General features: G+C 29.8%; 1 protein-coding gene across 2 annotated transcripts in view; it reads right to left on the bottom strand.

The window, feature by feature from the left end:
* Positions 1 to 544: 544 nt before the first annotated feature.
* Positions 545 to 16,103, bottom strand: part of LOC142323437 (dnaJ homolog subfamily C member 25 homolog) — a 54,167-nt gene continuing 38,608 nt past the window's right edge. The window contains exons 7-8 of one of the 2 annotated variants that reach the window (XM_075363054.1): positions 9,233 to 9,378; positions 545 to 689 (exon numbers count right to left, since the gene is read on the bottom strand). In XM_075363054.1, coding sequence (XP_075219169.1) covers positions 9,256 to 9,378 — 123 coding nt within the window. In that variant the 3' untranslated portion in view covers positions 545 to 689; positions 9,233 to 9,255. Of the gene's footprint in view, positions 690 to 714; positions 952 to 9,232; positions 9,379 to 16,103 lie in introns of those variants that run through there. The other variant, XM_075363053.1, reaches the window with a different exon arrangement.

The following is a 16,103-nucleotide window of genomic DNA, read 5'->3' on the forward strand; positions in this document are numbered from 1 at the left end:
ACACTGCAATGACCACAGCTAGGTTCCTAATCTGCAGGATAGAAAATTTGTTTATATTGAATGTTCTTCCAAAAGTAATCTTCCTCTGGCTAAAAAAAGCAACTGCTGATTATCATTTATCAATTTATCAGTCTTTTATGGCGTTCTTTCAGATTTTTCTGGGCTCATATAAGAGGGAAATTTTTATGGCCAAATGCCTTCCTCGACACAAATCTAATAGAGTAAACAGTAAGTAGTACATGATAAAAAATTAATGATAATCAACCGCTTACATCAAAGCGGTTATGATCGATCAATTATCTGATAATCTGTTACTTTATTGATTGACTATCATGATGAAAAGGAGTATTATAAACACACTAATTAATATTAACTACACAAGCCTTAAAATTCTAAGTTTTCAATATAAATGTAACTTAAAAAAATTGCAGATTTCACAAGATCAATGGGGGCCATTCTTAAACAACATGCTTCAGCTGGTTAATTGACAACACAAATCCAATAAAAATGGAATTTTATGTCTGAGAGGTAATAAAAAGCTCAATTTGTTTATTCACTTATTTATTAACTCATTTTATCACAACAGGCATGGGCTCAATTACAGTTATACCTTTATTCTATTAACGACAATATTTAATTTAAAACAATAATTATGACATTCTTCAGTTTTAATAAAGCATCAAGGCAACCTGTTTTTTAAAAAAAAAATGAAGACACATATATATAAATATTTATTTATGACATACATTCATGAGTATTAAATTAATAAGAAACACAAAAATTAAATTACAAACAATAAAATTTATTAATTATCAAAATATCTATGAAATAATTCATTTAATTCACTTCATTAATTTTCAGTTGTCCATGTTCATCTGCATCTCAGTTTGTAAGGATTTTCTCAACTTCTTTGTTATTAAAACAGGACACATCACAGAACTGCACACCACCCTAATGTTACCAAAAAAGTTAAAAAACTGCAAAGTAATTCGAAATACATACATACCAGTATATTAATAATCTAAAAGAAACATTCAGTATAAGAATATAAAACTAACTGACTTCATTTCATCCAACACTGAAAGTAAACAAACAGTAACAAAAGCCTAGTCACTGACTGAATTATAATATTAATAAAAATATAGCCATTACTTCACTGCTTCTAATTCTAAAATGACAATGTTAAAAAAAATACAACTGAATTTTTATCACATTATTAGTGTACAGATCTTTCAGACAGTATCATTTCAGTATAAATCTAATAACTTAATGTATATCCTAAAAGTAATCCACTGACTTCTAGTGTAACTGTAAATCTTCATGTGTATGACTACACATTTTACATTGCAAAATTCCTCATTTAGTCAGAAAACTCCAAAAAAAAGTTGGAGTTATAACTGATTCTTGATGAAATGAATGAATTACTTAAAAAAATAAAACATTTATGATATGCACTTCACACACAAAATGATAACAGACAATATCTTTAGAATAAATAATAGTAAACAATTACTAGAAATAATATAAATTTAGGTACTGGGTTTCAACAACCCAGAAACAATGAAAACATTATACCTCAACAAGATAAGGGCCATAGATTTATTTTCATTATTTTTACCCTTGACCAAATTTATCCATCTGCAAATGCTACTGCAGGAACCTACCTTTAAATTGAGCATTACTACTTTTTTAATCATTTTATTTATTATCAAAATACAAACTATTATTACAAAAAATTCTAACAAAAAAAATTTCCAAAAAGCTTAAACCAAGTAAAAACAGTACAGTACCTTTTCACTGAGAAAATAAAAATATCCTACAGAAGTTAACAAAACATTATAATAAAATGGAATAATTTCCTGATTATTTAAATGCTAAAAAAATTATTATAAAGTAACTGATCGATTTTAAAATTACAGAAATACATGTCAGATGCTTTTAATGATTTCACAGTATTAACATTTGGTCAGCCAAATGCTTAATCGACATGGAATAATGGAACAAACAGCAATAATAAACTTAAACATAAATTCAAATACAGTTTAAGATAATCAGTATATTTTCAGGGAGTTAAGGAATTGCTGAATATAAGCATGCTACATCAAAGGCATAAGTATGAGTCAATGTCATTCACATTATTCTTTCCAAAACATTCTACATATTGTTGGATATGATTATAATGTCTATAACTGTGAATAGAGAAACAAAATTAAATATAAAGTATAAAAAATAAATAAAAACACATGAAAACATATATATGTACTTACAGAAAAAAAAAACACAAGATACATCAAGGACAACACCATATTTAACCAAACATTACTGTTACTCATACATATATACAAACATGCATATAAAATATATATATATGTATGTATGTATAGATTGCAGTGGTCAAACTACTACTTAATGGATACACTGCTCTTTAACTACAATTATAAAGAACTTCTACTAGAATGATAAACACATATAAACTGCTTAAATGTAGGAAGCATACTTTTGTCCTTGAACTAGCTTGTAAGTTTATAAGAGCATTTTACTGTTTATTAATCTCTTATCAAAATAATTTGCTAGACGTTTGATATGATTGCAAAAATATTAAGCTAATTTAAATTTAAAAAATTTCTTAATTCAAAATAAATAATGATGTAACTTTAAAAATCCATGTCTGTTTCAATCAGCCAGTTTGATAAATAAATTAATTACTTTTTTGAATTGCTGGGCCGATCTCACATGCATTTTTTAATATTATATTTTTTTTTTGACACACTGCTTTTAAATAAAAAAGGACTAATTTTTATTAGTGCTAACAACTAATGCAAATGTCTTCAGTATTTTTTTTACTTCCTAAAAAGTTCTCTGTAACCCACCGGGTTGGTCTAGTGGTTAACGCGTCTTCCCAAATCAGCTGATTTGGAAGTCGAGAGTTACAGCGTTCAAGTCCTAGTAAAGCCAGTTATTTTTACACGGATTTGAATACTAGATCGTGGATACCGGTGTTCTTTGGTGGTTGGGTTTCAATTAACCACACATCTCAGGAGTGGTCGAACTGAGAATGTACAATACACTTCATTTACACTCATACATATCATCCTCATTCACCCTCTGAAGAATTATCTAAACGGTAGTTACCGTTAAACAGTTACCGCTAAACAGGAAAAATAAAGAAAAAGTTCTCTGTGGAATTGGAATACAATTAATTTGTACTCAGGTAAGTGAACAGCTCTGTCAATAATTTATACACTATAGCATTAAAAAAGAATTCTGATTTACTTAACTAATTAGGTATGTACATTAATTAATGTTTTTCTTAATGAATCAATTAAAATTAATTGAACTATTTTCATAGAGCTTAAAATTTAACATAATTTATCAGGACTATTATAATGTTTTTAACCTGAAATATTTATACACATAATAACATTTAGATGACAACAATTTCTATTCCAACATTGCAAGCAGTAGGATGCAAAATATTATATGTTTCTTACCATATTAATTATAACAGAATGAACTGTACATCGCATCCAACAAATTTTGCAATGGTAGTTGTTATCATCTTATCAAATATCATGTTACTGTGTGCAAAATGCAGAACTTATCAAAAAGTTAACTGCACACAGATCCTTTTTTAAAAAAAGTAATTCAGGTTCCACCACCTACATGAAAGCCATTTCTGTATATTATACCAATCCCTTACACTATTATTCAAAACTCTAATCAAATAGTCTACAGTAATTTAAATATGGTATGTAGTTATGGTTACGTTACATCTGATAATTTAAGGCATCTGTATTTTTAAAATTACATTCAAAAAACTTTCCGACAAAAATTGTTTAATTACAAAATTTTAAGAAAACTGATATCATAACAACCCCAACAGGTTTGGTAATTTCTATTTTTTTCAGAATGTTAGTTTTTTTAAGTTACATAGAATTGTACTTAAAATTGATCACTCAAATTTTAAAAAGAATATTGAACATTTTTACATATAACTACAATGTACTAATCAGTATGTTTTTTTATTACTTCAAACTCAAGAGATTTATAATTTTCCAAACTATAACAATCTGTATACTGGTGTGCCTCTAGCTGAAGCGGTCTTTGATTTGATTCCTGGCAAGGGTATGACATAAAAAAATAAATCTTTTTTTTTTGTAATAGGTATTCTGGTATTATATTTAAAATAAATGGCATACAACGAAAGGTCTACATTAGATATATTAACATGTTTACTGAAAGAGTAAATAGAATTTATGAAATAAAAAGGAAATAGAAAATTGTAACATTTTGAAGAAAAAGATTCTCTAGTAATAGGTATACAAACACTACACGTAGAATATATAAAATAATATTTGAGTTTTTCAAGGTTTGAAAAAAGTTCCACTGACAGATGAAATTATAGATAAATATATCTATAATTTCATCTATCTTATATATTCATCTGCAAAATGTGTAAAATAAAAATAAAGAAATATTATGTAATAAAAATAAAGAAAACCAGAGTAAAAAAAATAAATAAAAATTGGAATTGATCCAGTGTTACATACATAAACCATCAAATCAACCAGCAAGTTTCATAAAGTCTGTCTAACAGCTGCCAGACTTTATGTCTGACCTGATATGTTTTCAGCTATCACTCCTGAATGGCATGTCTGTTTTTAATAAAATTTACAAGTTGATATGGTCTTGGCCCTGATTCAAATTTAAAAAAAAATATAATATTTATAATTATTTCAAAGGCTCTGCCCCTCAGTTTCAGATATGGGTTTTTTGTAGTTAAATACTACCGTAATATCAAAAATTAATAGGAAAATAGACATTCATGAAATTTCTAAAAACTTCTGTCTAAAACATTTTTTGATAAATCTTTTTTTTTGTAATAGGTATTCTGGTATTATATTTAAAATAAATGGCATACAACGAAAGGTCTACATTAGATATATTAACATGTTTACTGAAAGAGTAAATAGAATTTATGAAATAAAAAGGAAATAGAAAATTGTAACATTTTGAAGAAAAAGATTCTCTAGTAATAGGTATACAAACACTACACGTAGAATATATAAAATAATATTTGAGTTTTTCAAGGTTTGAAAAAAGTTCCACTGACAAAGAGTATTTGCATTAAATTACTAATGTAAACAATGATACAAGATTGATGTTATATCTTGTACCATTAAATATAAATAAATAGTAATTAAAATATAAATGAATAAAGAGAATTCAAAAATTTCTAATTTTGTGAAATTAAGAGTTTGTTCTGTTGTCCCATATTTCTTTACTTTATTGTTACACAGAAAAGTGAATGTTTTTCTTTTGCTTTTTCTCAGAACCAATTCTGACTTTTTTAGGGACTTCTACGAGTTACATCTATTTTAAATTATCATAATATTAATTTTTAGCTTTACTAATTATCAAACAATCTTCAAATTAATTTTAGTTAATATTTTTTTAAGTTTTTTAACTACATTAAAATAAGTTGTTTTATCTTTTCTATATTCTATTCAATATCATTATGAAACCATTCTCTTTTAAGTACTATTACTGACAACCTGCTTGATGTGATTCAAACAGTTATGATGTTTTTTGTTTCCGATTAATTTTAATTTTTTTTAAATCAGACATGTTTGATCAGAAAATAAATTTACATTACCACTTTTTGAAAAGTTTGATTATAAATCTAATAAATTTATGTGAATACTTATTAAAAAAGTCAAAACTGAATAACTGCTACTTATATAAAAAAAAAAAAAACTAGCATGTGAAAAACAGAATACAAATATGTTAGTATAGATTTATAAAATTAAAATAACAAATACGTTTTGCAAACAAATTCTATAAGATTAAAACATTTTTGAACTACCATGAAGCATCAAATTCTATCTATCCTGATTGTGTAATGGATATGAACTGATATGAAGAAAAATGACAAAAACCTTTAAATATTAAGTATTTCTGAAGCCCCCAACAAATATTAATAATCCAGAGAATCCCTCAATCAGAGATCATATTGTTCTTTACTTCCTCTTTTTTCATAATAAATATCTCATTTGTTCTTTCTTAACTCTTGGCATGGAAAGAGTTTTTTACTGTTCGGAGTGTTCAGTCTAGTGCATACCTAGTTCCAGGTTCCACTTCAATATATGTTTTCTAAAGCTGAAAGACTAACTCAGACGTATGCAGTGTTAAACAGAGCGTCTGCATCTGTATAAATATCCAATTCCTAATGCAAACAATGATATGATATCAATGTTATACATTGCATCACTACACGTAATGAATAGAAGTAGTACAGGTTGATGAAACAACCTATTGTACCATATTTAATGAAAATTATATAGATAAGAGTTTTATGCAACTTAATGCATTAATTAATTGCGAGCTGAAACTATTTTCTAACATAGAAATAATTACTGAACATTGAGAATGTTCTTGAACACGCTTCACATATTCAATGGCTGAGAAATCATTATTATCTTGAAATACTAAAACTGAATAATTCTATGAGGATCATACAATAATTTAAGACACAAATTGCTTTGGAGCTAAAATGTTTTATTTAATTGGTGTGACATTTTTTTGCATTTCAACATAATCTCCAGCAACGTTAATACATTTGTCCCATCTCTGAATCAGCTTATTTATGCCTGCTGCGAAGAAATCTTTATCTTGATGTTGGAACCAATTTAGCACAATTACTTTGACATCTTCATTTCCATTAAACTTCTTACCATATAACACCTCTTTGAGTGGACCAAACAAATGGAAATCCGATGGAGCCAAGTCAGAACAAGTTTGGTGGGTGAGATATTACTTCCCGATGCAATTTCATTAAGCAGAATAATGTCTTTTTGCTGAGATCAAGGGCATTTATAACACTGGTAGCTTCACTTTGTTATTTGCATGTCACAGTAGCATGTGCTGTTTATTGTTCGCCGATCATCTAGAAAATCAAAAACAAAATGGGGCTTTTGCATCCTAAAAGATTTTCATCATGGTTTTTCCTACTGATGGTCAGGTTCAGAATTTTTTCTTGACAGGTGAACTTGTGTGCTTCCACTCAATTCTCGATCTTTTTGATTCTGATTCATAACGGTAAATCCATCTTTCAAGTACCTCAAGCTCAAGTACACAATTAGAATATTGTACAAAAAAATCATTACCTTCCTGTTGATACTGTTATTTCAGCTCTGTGCACATACTAAGTCTCATCAACTTATGGTGATCTGTCAACTCTCTTGAAACCCATCTCGGGCTTGTTTTATGGTGCTTGAGCTTGTCAGTGATAATGTTATGAAATGTACTGACATTTGTAATTTTTCAGTTATAATTTCAACAGTAATCTGTCAGTCTTCTTGGATGAGAGTCTATGTGTGTTTCAGGTGCTGAAGTTGAAACCTTAATCGGACGTCAAAAACAGTACTCATCAATTACTGAAGTTCAACTATCTTTAAATTTTTCTACTTGCTAGAAAAAATTTCTGCAATTCATACAAATTTGTCTGAACTGTTCAGTCATATGAGAGTAAATGTTAACTGGTTTTTCACCTTTAGAAAGAAAAAACCAATCACTACATGCTCTATTTGAGTAATTCACAAACTTCAAGAGGACTCACTATCATAAAATGAGAATTTGAGGTCGTAAACAAAATAACTTCACTCAAGCCTGAAATAGCTATCAGAAGTCAGCACAGGGTTACCGACTTACTGTTTTGAAAATATTACAATAACATTCTTAACGACTGTTTTGGCTCACAACTATGTCTTTAATTATTGTATGACCTTAATATTAGTGAAATAAATAACATTGATAAATTAACCTAGTGTAAATCAAATGAATATTTAAAATTTTTTTAAAGTAACATGCAAAATTCATAACAATAAGTGGAATACATTATTATAAATATGCTAAAATATTGAGAAAATATAGTGAAACACAATAAATTTTATTAGTGATATAAACTGAAAATATACTAGTTTGCTGTAATCGTGGTTAATTTTAATACTAATAAATACTGTTTCTTATTTTGTTTATGAAAACAAACATACAAATTTTTTATTTATTTCAGAAATAACAATTCATGTCTTCTGTAATAGCTGTTACTTTGAAAATGGCCAATAACCAGAAAACTGTTTGTCCAAAACTTCTAAACTGAGCAAGAAGTGTGAAAAAAGATAAGTTGATATGACCAGGCAGGGTGTATTTCTAGAATTTTTGTTCATCTCACATTTTTGTAAAGGTGAGTTGGATTCAGAAGTAATAATTTCTATCGATAGTTTGAGAAAAGTTTTAATTATGAAATGAAATTTTGTATTTTAACAAAAAAGTGATTGGTACAACCTAAATTTTTGTACTATAATTATGGAGTTAAGTTTCAAATTATCGATAGTGATATGACATGACTATTTTAAACATCTTATTAAAAAAATATCTAATAAATATATATTATGTGAATATGTAATAATAACATATAACACGTTATTGAAAAAGTCATTTCAAATTTGTTACAGAAATACACCGAAGTAAAACAAAAAATAAAATAAAATAAAAGAAGGCTATGTATGGAAGTGTACGTGAAAGAAGTTTTAATGCAAAATTAATGAATATCAGTACTTGCATTTAGTATATAGTAAAAAAAACAAAGAAAATATTCATGCTGATGGAAACCCAGTTCGCATTGAGAAAGATTTGCCGACACCAGGTAATTTGTTCAAAACTAGTATTTAATGTCTGTGGTCTGCGACTGTGATGTGTAGTAAAAACAGAATTATGTTTATTGGGGTACTGTCTGTGACATCTTTCCCACACATTACTACAGAAAAACATTCTATATCAAAATTCATATTCAGTATGACCATGGATGATCTTAAAATGTTGATAACACTAGATTTGATTAAGTGCAATGAAACAAATGGAAAAATTCTTCTGTACTGTTGTTTGAGTCTTATCAACCTAGTCATTTACTAAAACCAATTAATTTCACCTTTAATTTTATAACATATTTTTTCTAAATAATACAATTATATAACTTTATACAAGTAATTGATATAAAGTAACGTCATATAAACAAGAAAGTACTTCTACTATTACTATATATGAATAACATATTTATCTGTTTAAAAAGTAACATTACATTCATTTTCTCTCTCTCTTTCTAAAAATAAATAAAACTATCAAATTGATTCTTATACACATATTCATTCAAATGCACCAGTCAATCTCTATTTACCTAAGACAGTCATCAGAACAAGCTCATGAATCATCAAAAGTCATACGCCCAACACCATGGTTCTTAATGTATCTTCTATAAGCCTTGTATCTACTATCTTCAGCCATCTGCTTCTTCATTTCCTCTTCTTTTTGTTTGGACCATTCCTTTAAAATGGAAGAAAAGGCTTAAATGTCATTTATTTAATGCGATAAACTGGTACTTAAGTCTAAATACATGAGTTAAACTGCAAGTATAAAAGCTAAGTTTCAGTAGAATATATTCTTTTTTAAATTTTTTTTAACTAACAACTCCAAGAATTTATTTTTTGGAATAATTTGAAATCAACAAAAAACTGCATATAAAAATAAGTTATTTGTAATTCTTTTTTTATACGAGTAAATAAAATATAAGCATTTTAATAGAAAAATTCCAAAATATCTGAAAAAATTATTGTTATATTATTTTATACATGTTATTAGCATATAATGGACGATTTCATCCCCCTTCACTATCCTTTGTTAATAAAATAAAGTAAAAGTGAGTAATAACTTCAGTATTTGCGTTTTTTCACATCACTGTAGTTTTAGAGAGAAAAAAAACATCGAACTAAAAGTACTGGTTTTTCAATAAAAAACATAATAATATTGTCTGACAACAAGGGTTGTTTAAACACCATCCACTGATTAATTAAATTTATTTTTTTCTTTTAATGAGCATATGATGCGTTTTACTTCTGAGTTCTAATGGGTGTTGGTGAGTTTTATGTTTAATAATCTTTGACAAGATAAACTGATTTTGGTGTAATTTGTACAGGTACTCGTATATATGGGTCAATTTGTTCATAAAAGTTTGAGGTTAATATATTTATTTATTTATAAATTTATTTTTTATGTCTTCCTAGCCGAGTGGTAGCATTGTATTCTTCTGCTGCCAGTCCATTTAGCCACTGATTAACATCATTTTTAAGTCCATTATCACCTGTGAATGGCTTACTACTCAAAAATTCTTTCAATTTCCCAAACAAATGGTAATCAGAAGGAGCTAAGTCTGGACTATATGGTGGGTGAATTGTAAATTTCCTATCAAAATGTTCTCAGTAAATCACGTGTCAGACTCACAACATGTGGACATGCATTGTAATGCAGCAGGATGATGCCGCTGGTGAACCACCCATGGCGCACCATAACTTATGTAGTTTCGCAGTAGGCTTCTGCATTTATAGTCGTTCCATGTGGCATGAAATCGATCAGTAGTATGCCAAATTGATCTCAAAAGACTGTGACCCATCAGTTTGCGTTCAAATAGCAGTGGCTTGACCTTCATTGGCCTGGTTGGTGATTGATGATGACGCCATTCACTTGACTGCTGTTTTCTCTCTGGCGTGTAATATGAAGTCCACTTTTCATTGCCGGTAACAATCGAATTAAGGAACTCATCACCTTTTTCTGTGTAGCGCATCAAAAAGTCCAAAGCAGATCTCATTTAGATTTTTTGTAACATTCCATTAAGACATGTGGCACCCAATGTCTACAGACCTTTCTGAAGCCTAAATAATCATGAACAATGTGGCAAATAACAGCTCTTGAAACATCAGGAAAAAGAAGGGCAAGGTCAGAAATCGTTGAGCAATGTTCTTTTCTGATTTCACCATTGCTGCGTTTCAACAAGTCCTCGGTGATTACAGAGAGCCTCCTCGAATGTTCTTCATCATGGACATTAATTTTGTTATTTTTAAACCTTTTATAGCATTTTCAGACATTTGTTTCATTCATTACATTACCACTGTACACAGCCACCAACTGCTTATGAATTTCAGATGGAACTTTTTAATGGTTTAAAAAATGTATGATTTCACATATTTCACAGTCAGTAACAACATCGATTTTCCTATTTATTTTATAACGTAATAACTCACACATAATCAAAGATACTGCAACGGGATAACTTACATGCAATAATGCAGTGTGCACATTACGAATATGGCCATGAATGACACAGGTTTGCCAACCTTAAGGAGAGAAATTTCTCAGCAATCTTTACTTTAGAGATAACCCTCATAATTTGTATGATTCTTTAAATGGGAGAAAATGATGAAGATTCTTAAAGTAAAATGGATAACAGAAGTCTGTCTTTCTACTTTTTTCTCCTTAAGAATCTCCATCATTTTTTTCCCATTTAACTCTATCCAATCACTTCTCTAAAACTATGAAATGCAGATTCATTCCTCTTCCTCTCTCAAAATACCTTTCTCCAACCATCCTTAGTAGCCCTAAGAAACTCCAGTTCCTTTCCCTTTCCTGAAGCCAAACCGTTGCACTCTCTTTCATTATTCTTACAATTTCCGACTTAAGACTCTTAACAATATTTTAGTGGGATGAACTGTTAAAATTATTGTTTTATACATTATCTTGTACCAGTATTTTCAGAATTGGTATCTTTACTATTTTTACAGTCTTCAGGCCATTCTCTCAAACAATATATATCCTATTACACAGTTCAACTATTTCTTTCATTCTTTTTCCTTTAACCATTTAAAAGTTCTATGGGAAGTTCATCTAGTCCATTCAGTATCTTACTTCTTGTTTTTTCTTTACTTCACTTTTTAATATCAGTAATCCTTTATCCTCTTCAGCTCATCTCCAATTCCTTTTTTTATGTTCAGTTCCTCAAGTTTCTCTCTTGTCATATACAAGTCCCCCATATATTATATCCATATTTTTCTTACTTCTTTCTCCTCATGTAGCATTTTACCATCCTTATCCTCAATTTATCTCATTTTATATGTATTCCTTTCCATTTATCCCACGTATTGTTTCTTCATCTTCCTATACATCATACCATACTGCCTTCTGTTTTCTACTCTCAATATCACTACATTCTTTCTACAACCACCTTTCCTTAGCTTTTTGTGTTTTCCCTCCTTAATTCACTGTTTAATTTGCATTAATTGCAGTTTCATTTTATTCTGTTTTATTCATACACTGCTTTCTTTATTTCACTTTCTGCTGTTACCCATAATTTCTTGACTCTATTTCCTTCATACTTCTACCTCTTTCTATTTGCCTACTTCTTCCTATGCTGTTTTTACTATAGCATTTTTTATTCACATCCAGGTTTCCTCACTGTTCTCATTTACCTTTTTTCTTTCTTTAATTGTCATAACTAGTTTTCTCCTATTGTTTCCTCATCCAATTTCTTCAACTTTTGTAAGTTCCATTTCTTAACTTACCTTTGCTCTCTCTAGTTTTTTTAAAGTTATTCTCATTTCTAAAGTAGCATATGATCAATGCACCTGGTAATCCACTGGCTTTCTTAACAGCATTTCTATATGTTTTATCTGCTAAGATATGGTCTAGCAGATAGCATGTTTTGTCTCCAAGAAATACCCACTCATATCTCCTTCTTTCATGGTTTTCGAACAAAGTGTTGATTATAAATAATTTTTTCTCTTGACAAAATTCTACTAATTTGTTCTCCATTCTATCCCTTACCCCTAAGCCAAATTTTCTTACCCCAATTTCTTTATTACCTTCTCTAACCACAGCCCAATCTACCATCAGTAATCTTACTGCAGTCCTTTTCTGATTTCATTATATCATCAATGATTTCAAAAATTTCTTCAAATTTTCTTCTTCATAATTTGATGATGGGATATACACTTGTACTATAACTTAATCTTTTGGTAAAATTCCAATTATTAATGCTACTAATCGCATCTGTTTTGCTACTTCATTCCTCATAATTATAGCCACTCCATTTTTTACTTTCTTTTTTCCAAAGTAGAATACGGTAATTTCTCCATTCTTCATTTCATCCTGTGGTTCCCACCTTACTTCACTCAGTCCTAATATATCCATTTTATTTATCTTCATTTCCCTCTTTAGATCTCTAACTTTTCGCTCTGTACCATAGTCTTGACATTCCTACATGCAATTTATCTTTTAACTTCTTTTGTAGCTTCTTCTAGCATTTTCCCTTTACTGAATCTCAAGAGCTAAAAAGCATTTTTTTAATTCTCTAGTATTTTCAGAGAGGAGACATAAATTACATATCCTTAATAAAAGGGTGAGTCAAATATAAACGGTAACTTTTTTATTATAAATTTATCGATTAATAATATACACAATTCATACCTTCATCATTTCTCTATATAGTCACCTGCACAATCTATACACTCGCTAATGATTTAGAAGCTTGAATATTCCTTGTTCATAAAAGATTTGAGGCTGAGTCATCGACCAATTGCACACACATTCCTCGATGTTTACATTGTTTTTTAATTGTTCCCCTCCAAGTGATTCTTTCAAGGGTACAAGCAAAAAATAGTCACAGGGAGACAAATCTGGATTGTAGGGACGGTGGTCAAGGGTTTCCCAGTGCATTTTTTCCAATTTATCCCTTGTCAAAATTGCAGTGTACGGCCTAGCATTGTCATGGAGAAGGATGACATCTCTGTTTGGCATACCCCGTCTTTTGTTTCAGTAGATGGCTTTTGTTCTACAGTAGTTGATTGTGTTCTACACAATCAACAAATTGATCAAATCAATTCATTGATTTTCTCAATCGATGAGTAAAACCCCCTTGAGTAAAAAAAAAACATTACAAAAACTTTTCTGGCTAACAGATAGGTTTTGGCCTTCACTGGGCAGCCCTCATCCTTCTTTACTTGCTCCTTGCTTGCCATTTTTGACTCCAGAGTGTAATGATGGACCCATGTCTCATCACATGTGATGCTGCGCCTCAAGAAATCATCCCATTCTTGCTGAAATCAATTCAGAAGTCTCTCACAGATCTCCAACCTGACCTGTTTTTGATTTTTGGTCAACAACCTCAGAACCCATTGAGCACTAAACATTCCCATATCTGATACCCACTTCTGACACGATTTCTTCAACAGTGAACCAGTGATCACCTTCGATAAGCTCTCAAACAACACACATATTGTCAGCTGTGAAACTTGACCTTGGGCATTGATAATGAATTTCATTTTCTACACTTTCTCACCCACCCTTAAACTGTCTGGCCTGCATGAACACTCGATTCTGGGACAGTGTAGTGACCCAAACTGTACCTTTAAACAAGTTAAAATTTCCGCGGGTTTAATGTCTTCATTAGTTAAAAACTTTATGATTATATGATGTGCTACAGTTGATGGAACCCTCGCTCACTCATGGCTGTACTGATGACAGAACAGAGCGGAGGAGCTAACCAAGTTGGTTCTCGCTGTCTAACATACTGAACATTAACACCCCCCATTCCACCATCCAGCTCAGATCTGCTTGCTGTGTAGAATAGCAAAATTACTGTTTAAATTTGATTCACCCTCATATATTCCACAACTCTAAATAGGAAAATTGAGTAATCTTTATAACATGTACAAGTTACTTTTAATCAATAATTAATTTTTAAAAAACCTTGAGATTATTTCAGTTAATATTGTCTGGTATTACATTTGGCGGCAGGCACTCTAAAGCTCTTTCACTACACATACCAAAAAAAAATAATAAGGAACTCTATTTTTTCTCCTTCACATTGAATAACTAAGTGTAACCATGTAGTGTTTATTGCTTTAAAATAAATACATTAATGTCAAAAACTTAGCAAATCCTTTCAGAGCCAAAGTATTACAAGTAGCCAACAAATCCAGTGTATCAAAATTACAGTTACATTCTGAGAAATTTTCTTTATTAAGAAGTCAGTTTATTTGTGTGAACAGTTTTTAAATAATTTTATCATAATTCGTAATTTTATCAACATTACATTATTTAAAAAAATATAAATATCTGATTATATTTTTGGCCTAAATTAACAAATTATAGGCTTATCAAATCTTTACATTCATGTAATTGCAATTAAAAACATTCACATATATGCAAAGCAATGGCTGGCTGTAATGTTACTGTATGGAAAATTCTAAAAAACACAAAAAATTATTATCTTCATTAATAAATACATTTTTCTCACGTAACAATTTTATTAAGTAATTTAATTCACATTCTTCTCTTTCTTTTTAACTGGTTTTATCAGAGATAAAAACGAGAAAGGAATCTAAAAAGTGCTTGGGTTAAAAGGTAAAATTAGTCTACAACAGTTTGTAAATTACAATGGTCAACATGATTTTTGTCTCACGAGTACCAATAGGTGTACAACACAGCTTTTTATCCTGTTTTCAGATACGTATTCGGAATTTCTCCATCAACTACATTTTTTTGTTATTTTAATTTTTTTAAATATTTTAAAACGATTTTTTGTCCATTTGTCCATTGTCAAGTAAAACCTCCTACAGCATTGTAAATAAGATGGAACCAAATGAGCTAACTAAAAGGGTATGTTGCTACTGTTGTGCAGGTTCAGAAGCATATAGACATGTAAAAACGTGATCTAGTAAAGCACACATTCATCAGAACAATGCCAATTATGAGGTAGTAGTGAACCAGTAAACATGTCACTGTGAGTGCTTTGTGTGTCTGAATTATTGTGCACTACACTACATATTTACAACTTTATTTCTTTTAATTAGTTGTTAGTTACAAAATGCCTAGAGTTTGTTTAAATCATCCTAACAATTTTTGTTATGTATGTGGTAAAGTAATGCTGAAGTCTCAAAGGTGAAAGCTTACTCCATTAGTAAAAGTGTTATGAACTGTATTTTAGGTGTAAAGTCAGGAACCAAACAAGGGCCTGGGCACCACATATCTGTTGTTTATTGTGTTCTAGGTTTCTCACTGGGTGGAAAAATGGCATACGTCACATGCCATTTGCTATCCCTATGATTTGGAAGGAACCCAAAAATCACTCTTCTGACTGTTATTTCTGCTTTAAAGGGATTACGTCAAAATCAAAACATACAATGGTGTATCCTAAGCTGCAATCTGCAATGAGACCGGTT

Source organism: Lycorma delicatula, chromosome 4, assembly GCF_047948215.1.
Source record: "Lycorma delicatula isolate Av1 chromosome 4, ASM4794821v1, whole genome shotgun sequence".
Classification (NCBI taxonomy): domain Eukaryota; kingdom Metazoa; phylum Arthropoda; class Insecta; order Hemiptera; family Fulgoridae; genus Lycorma; species Lycorma delicatula.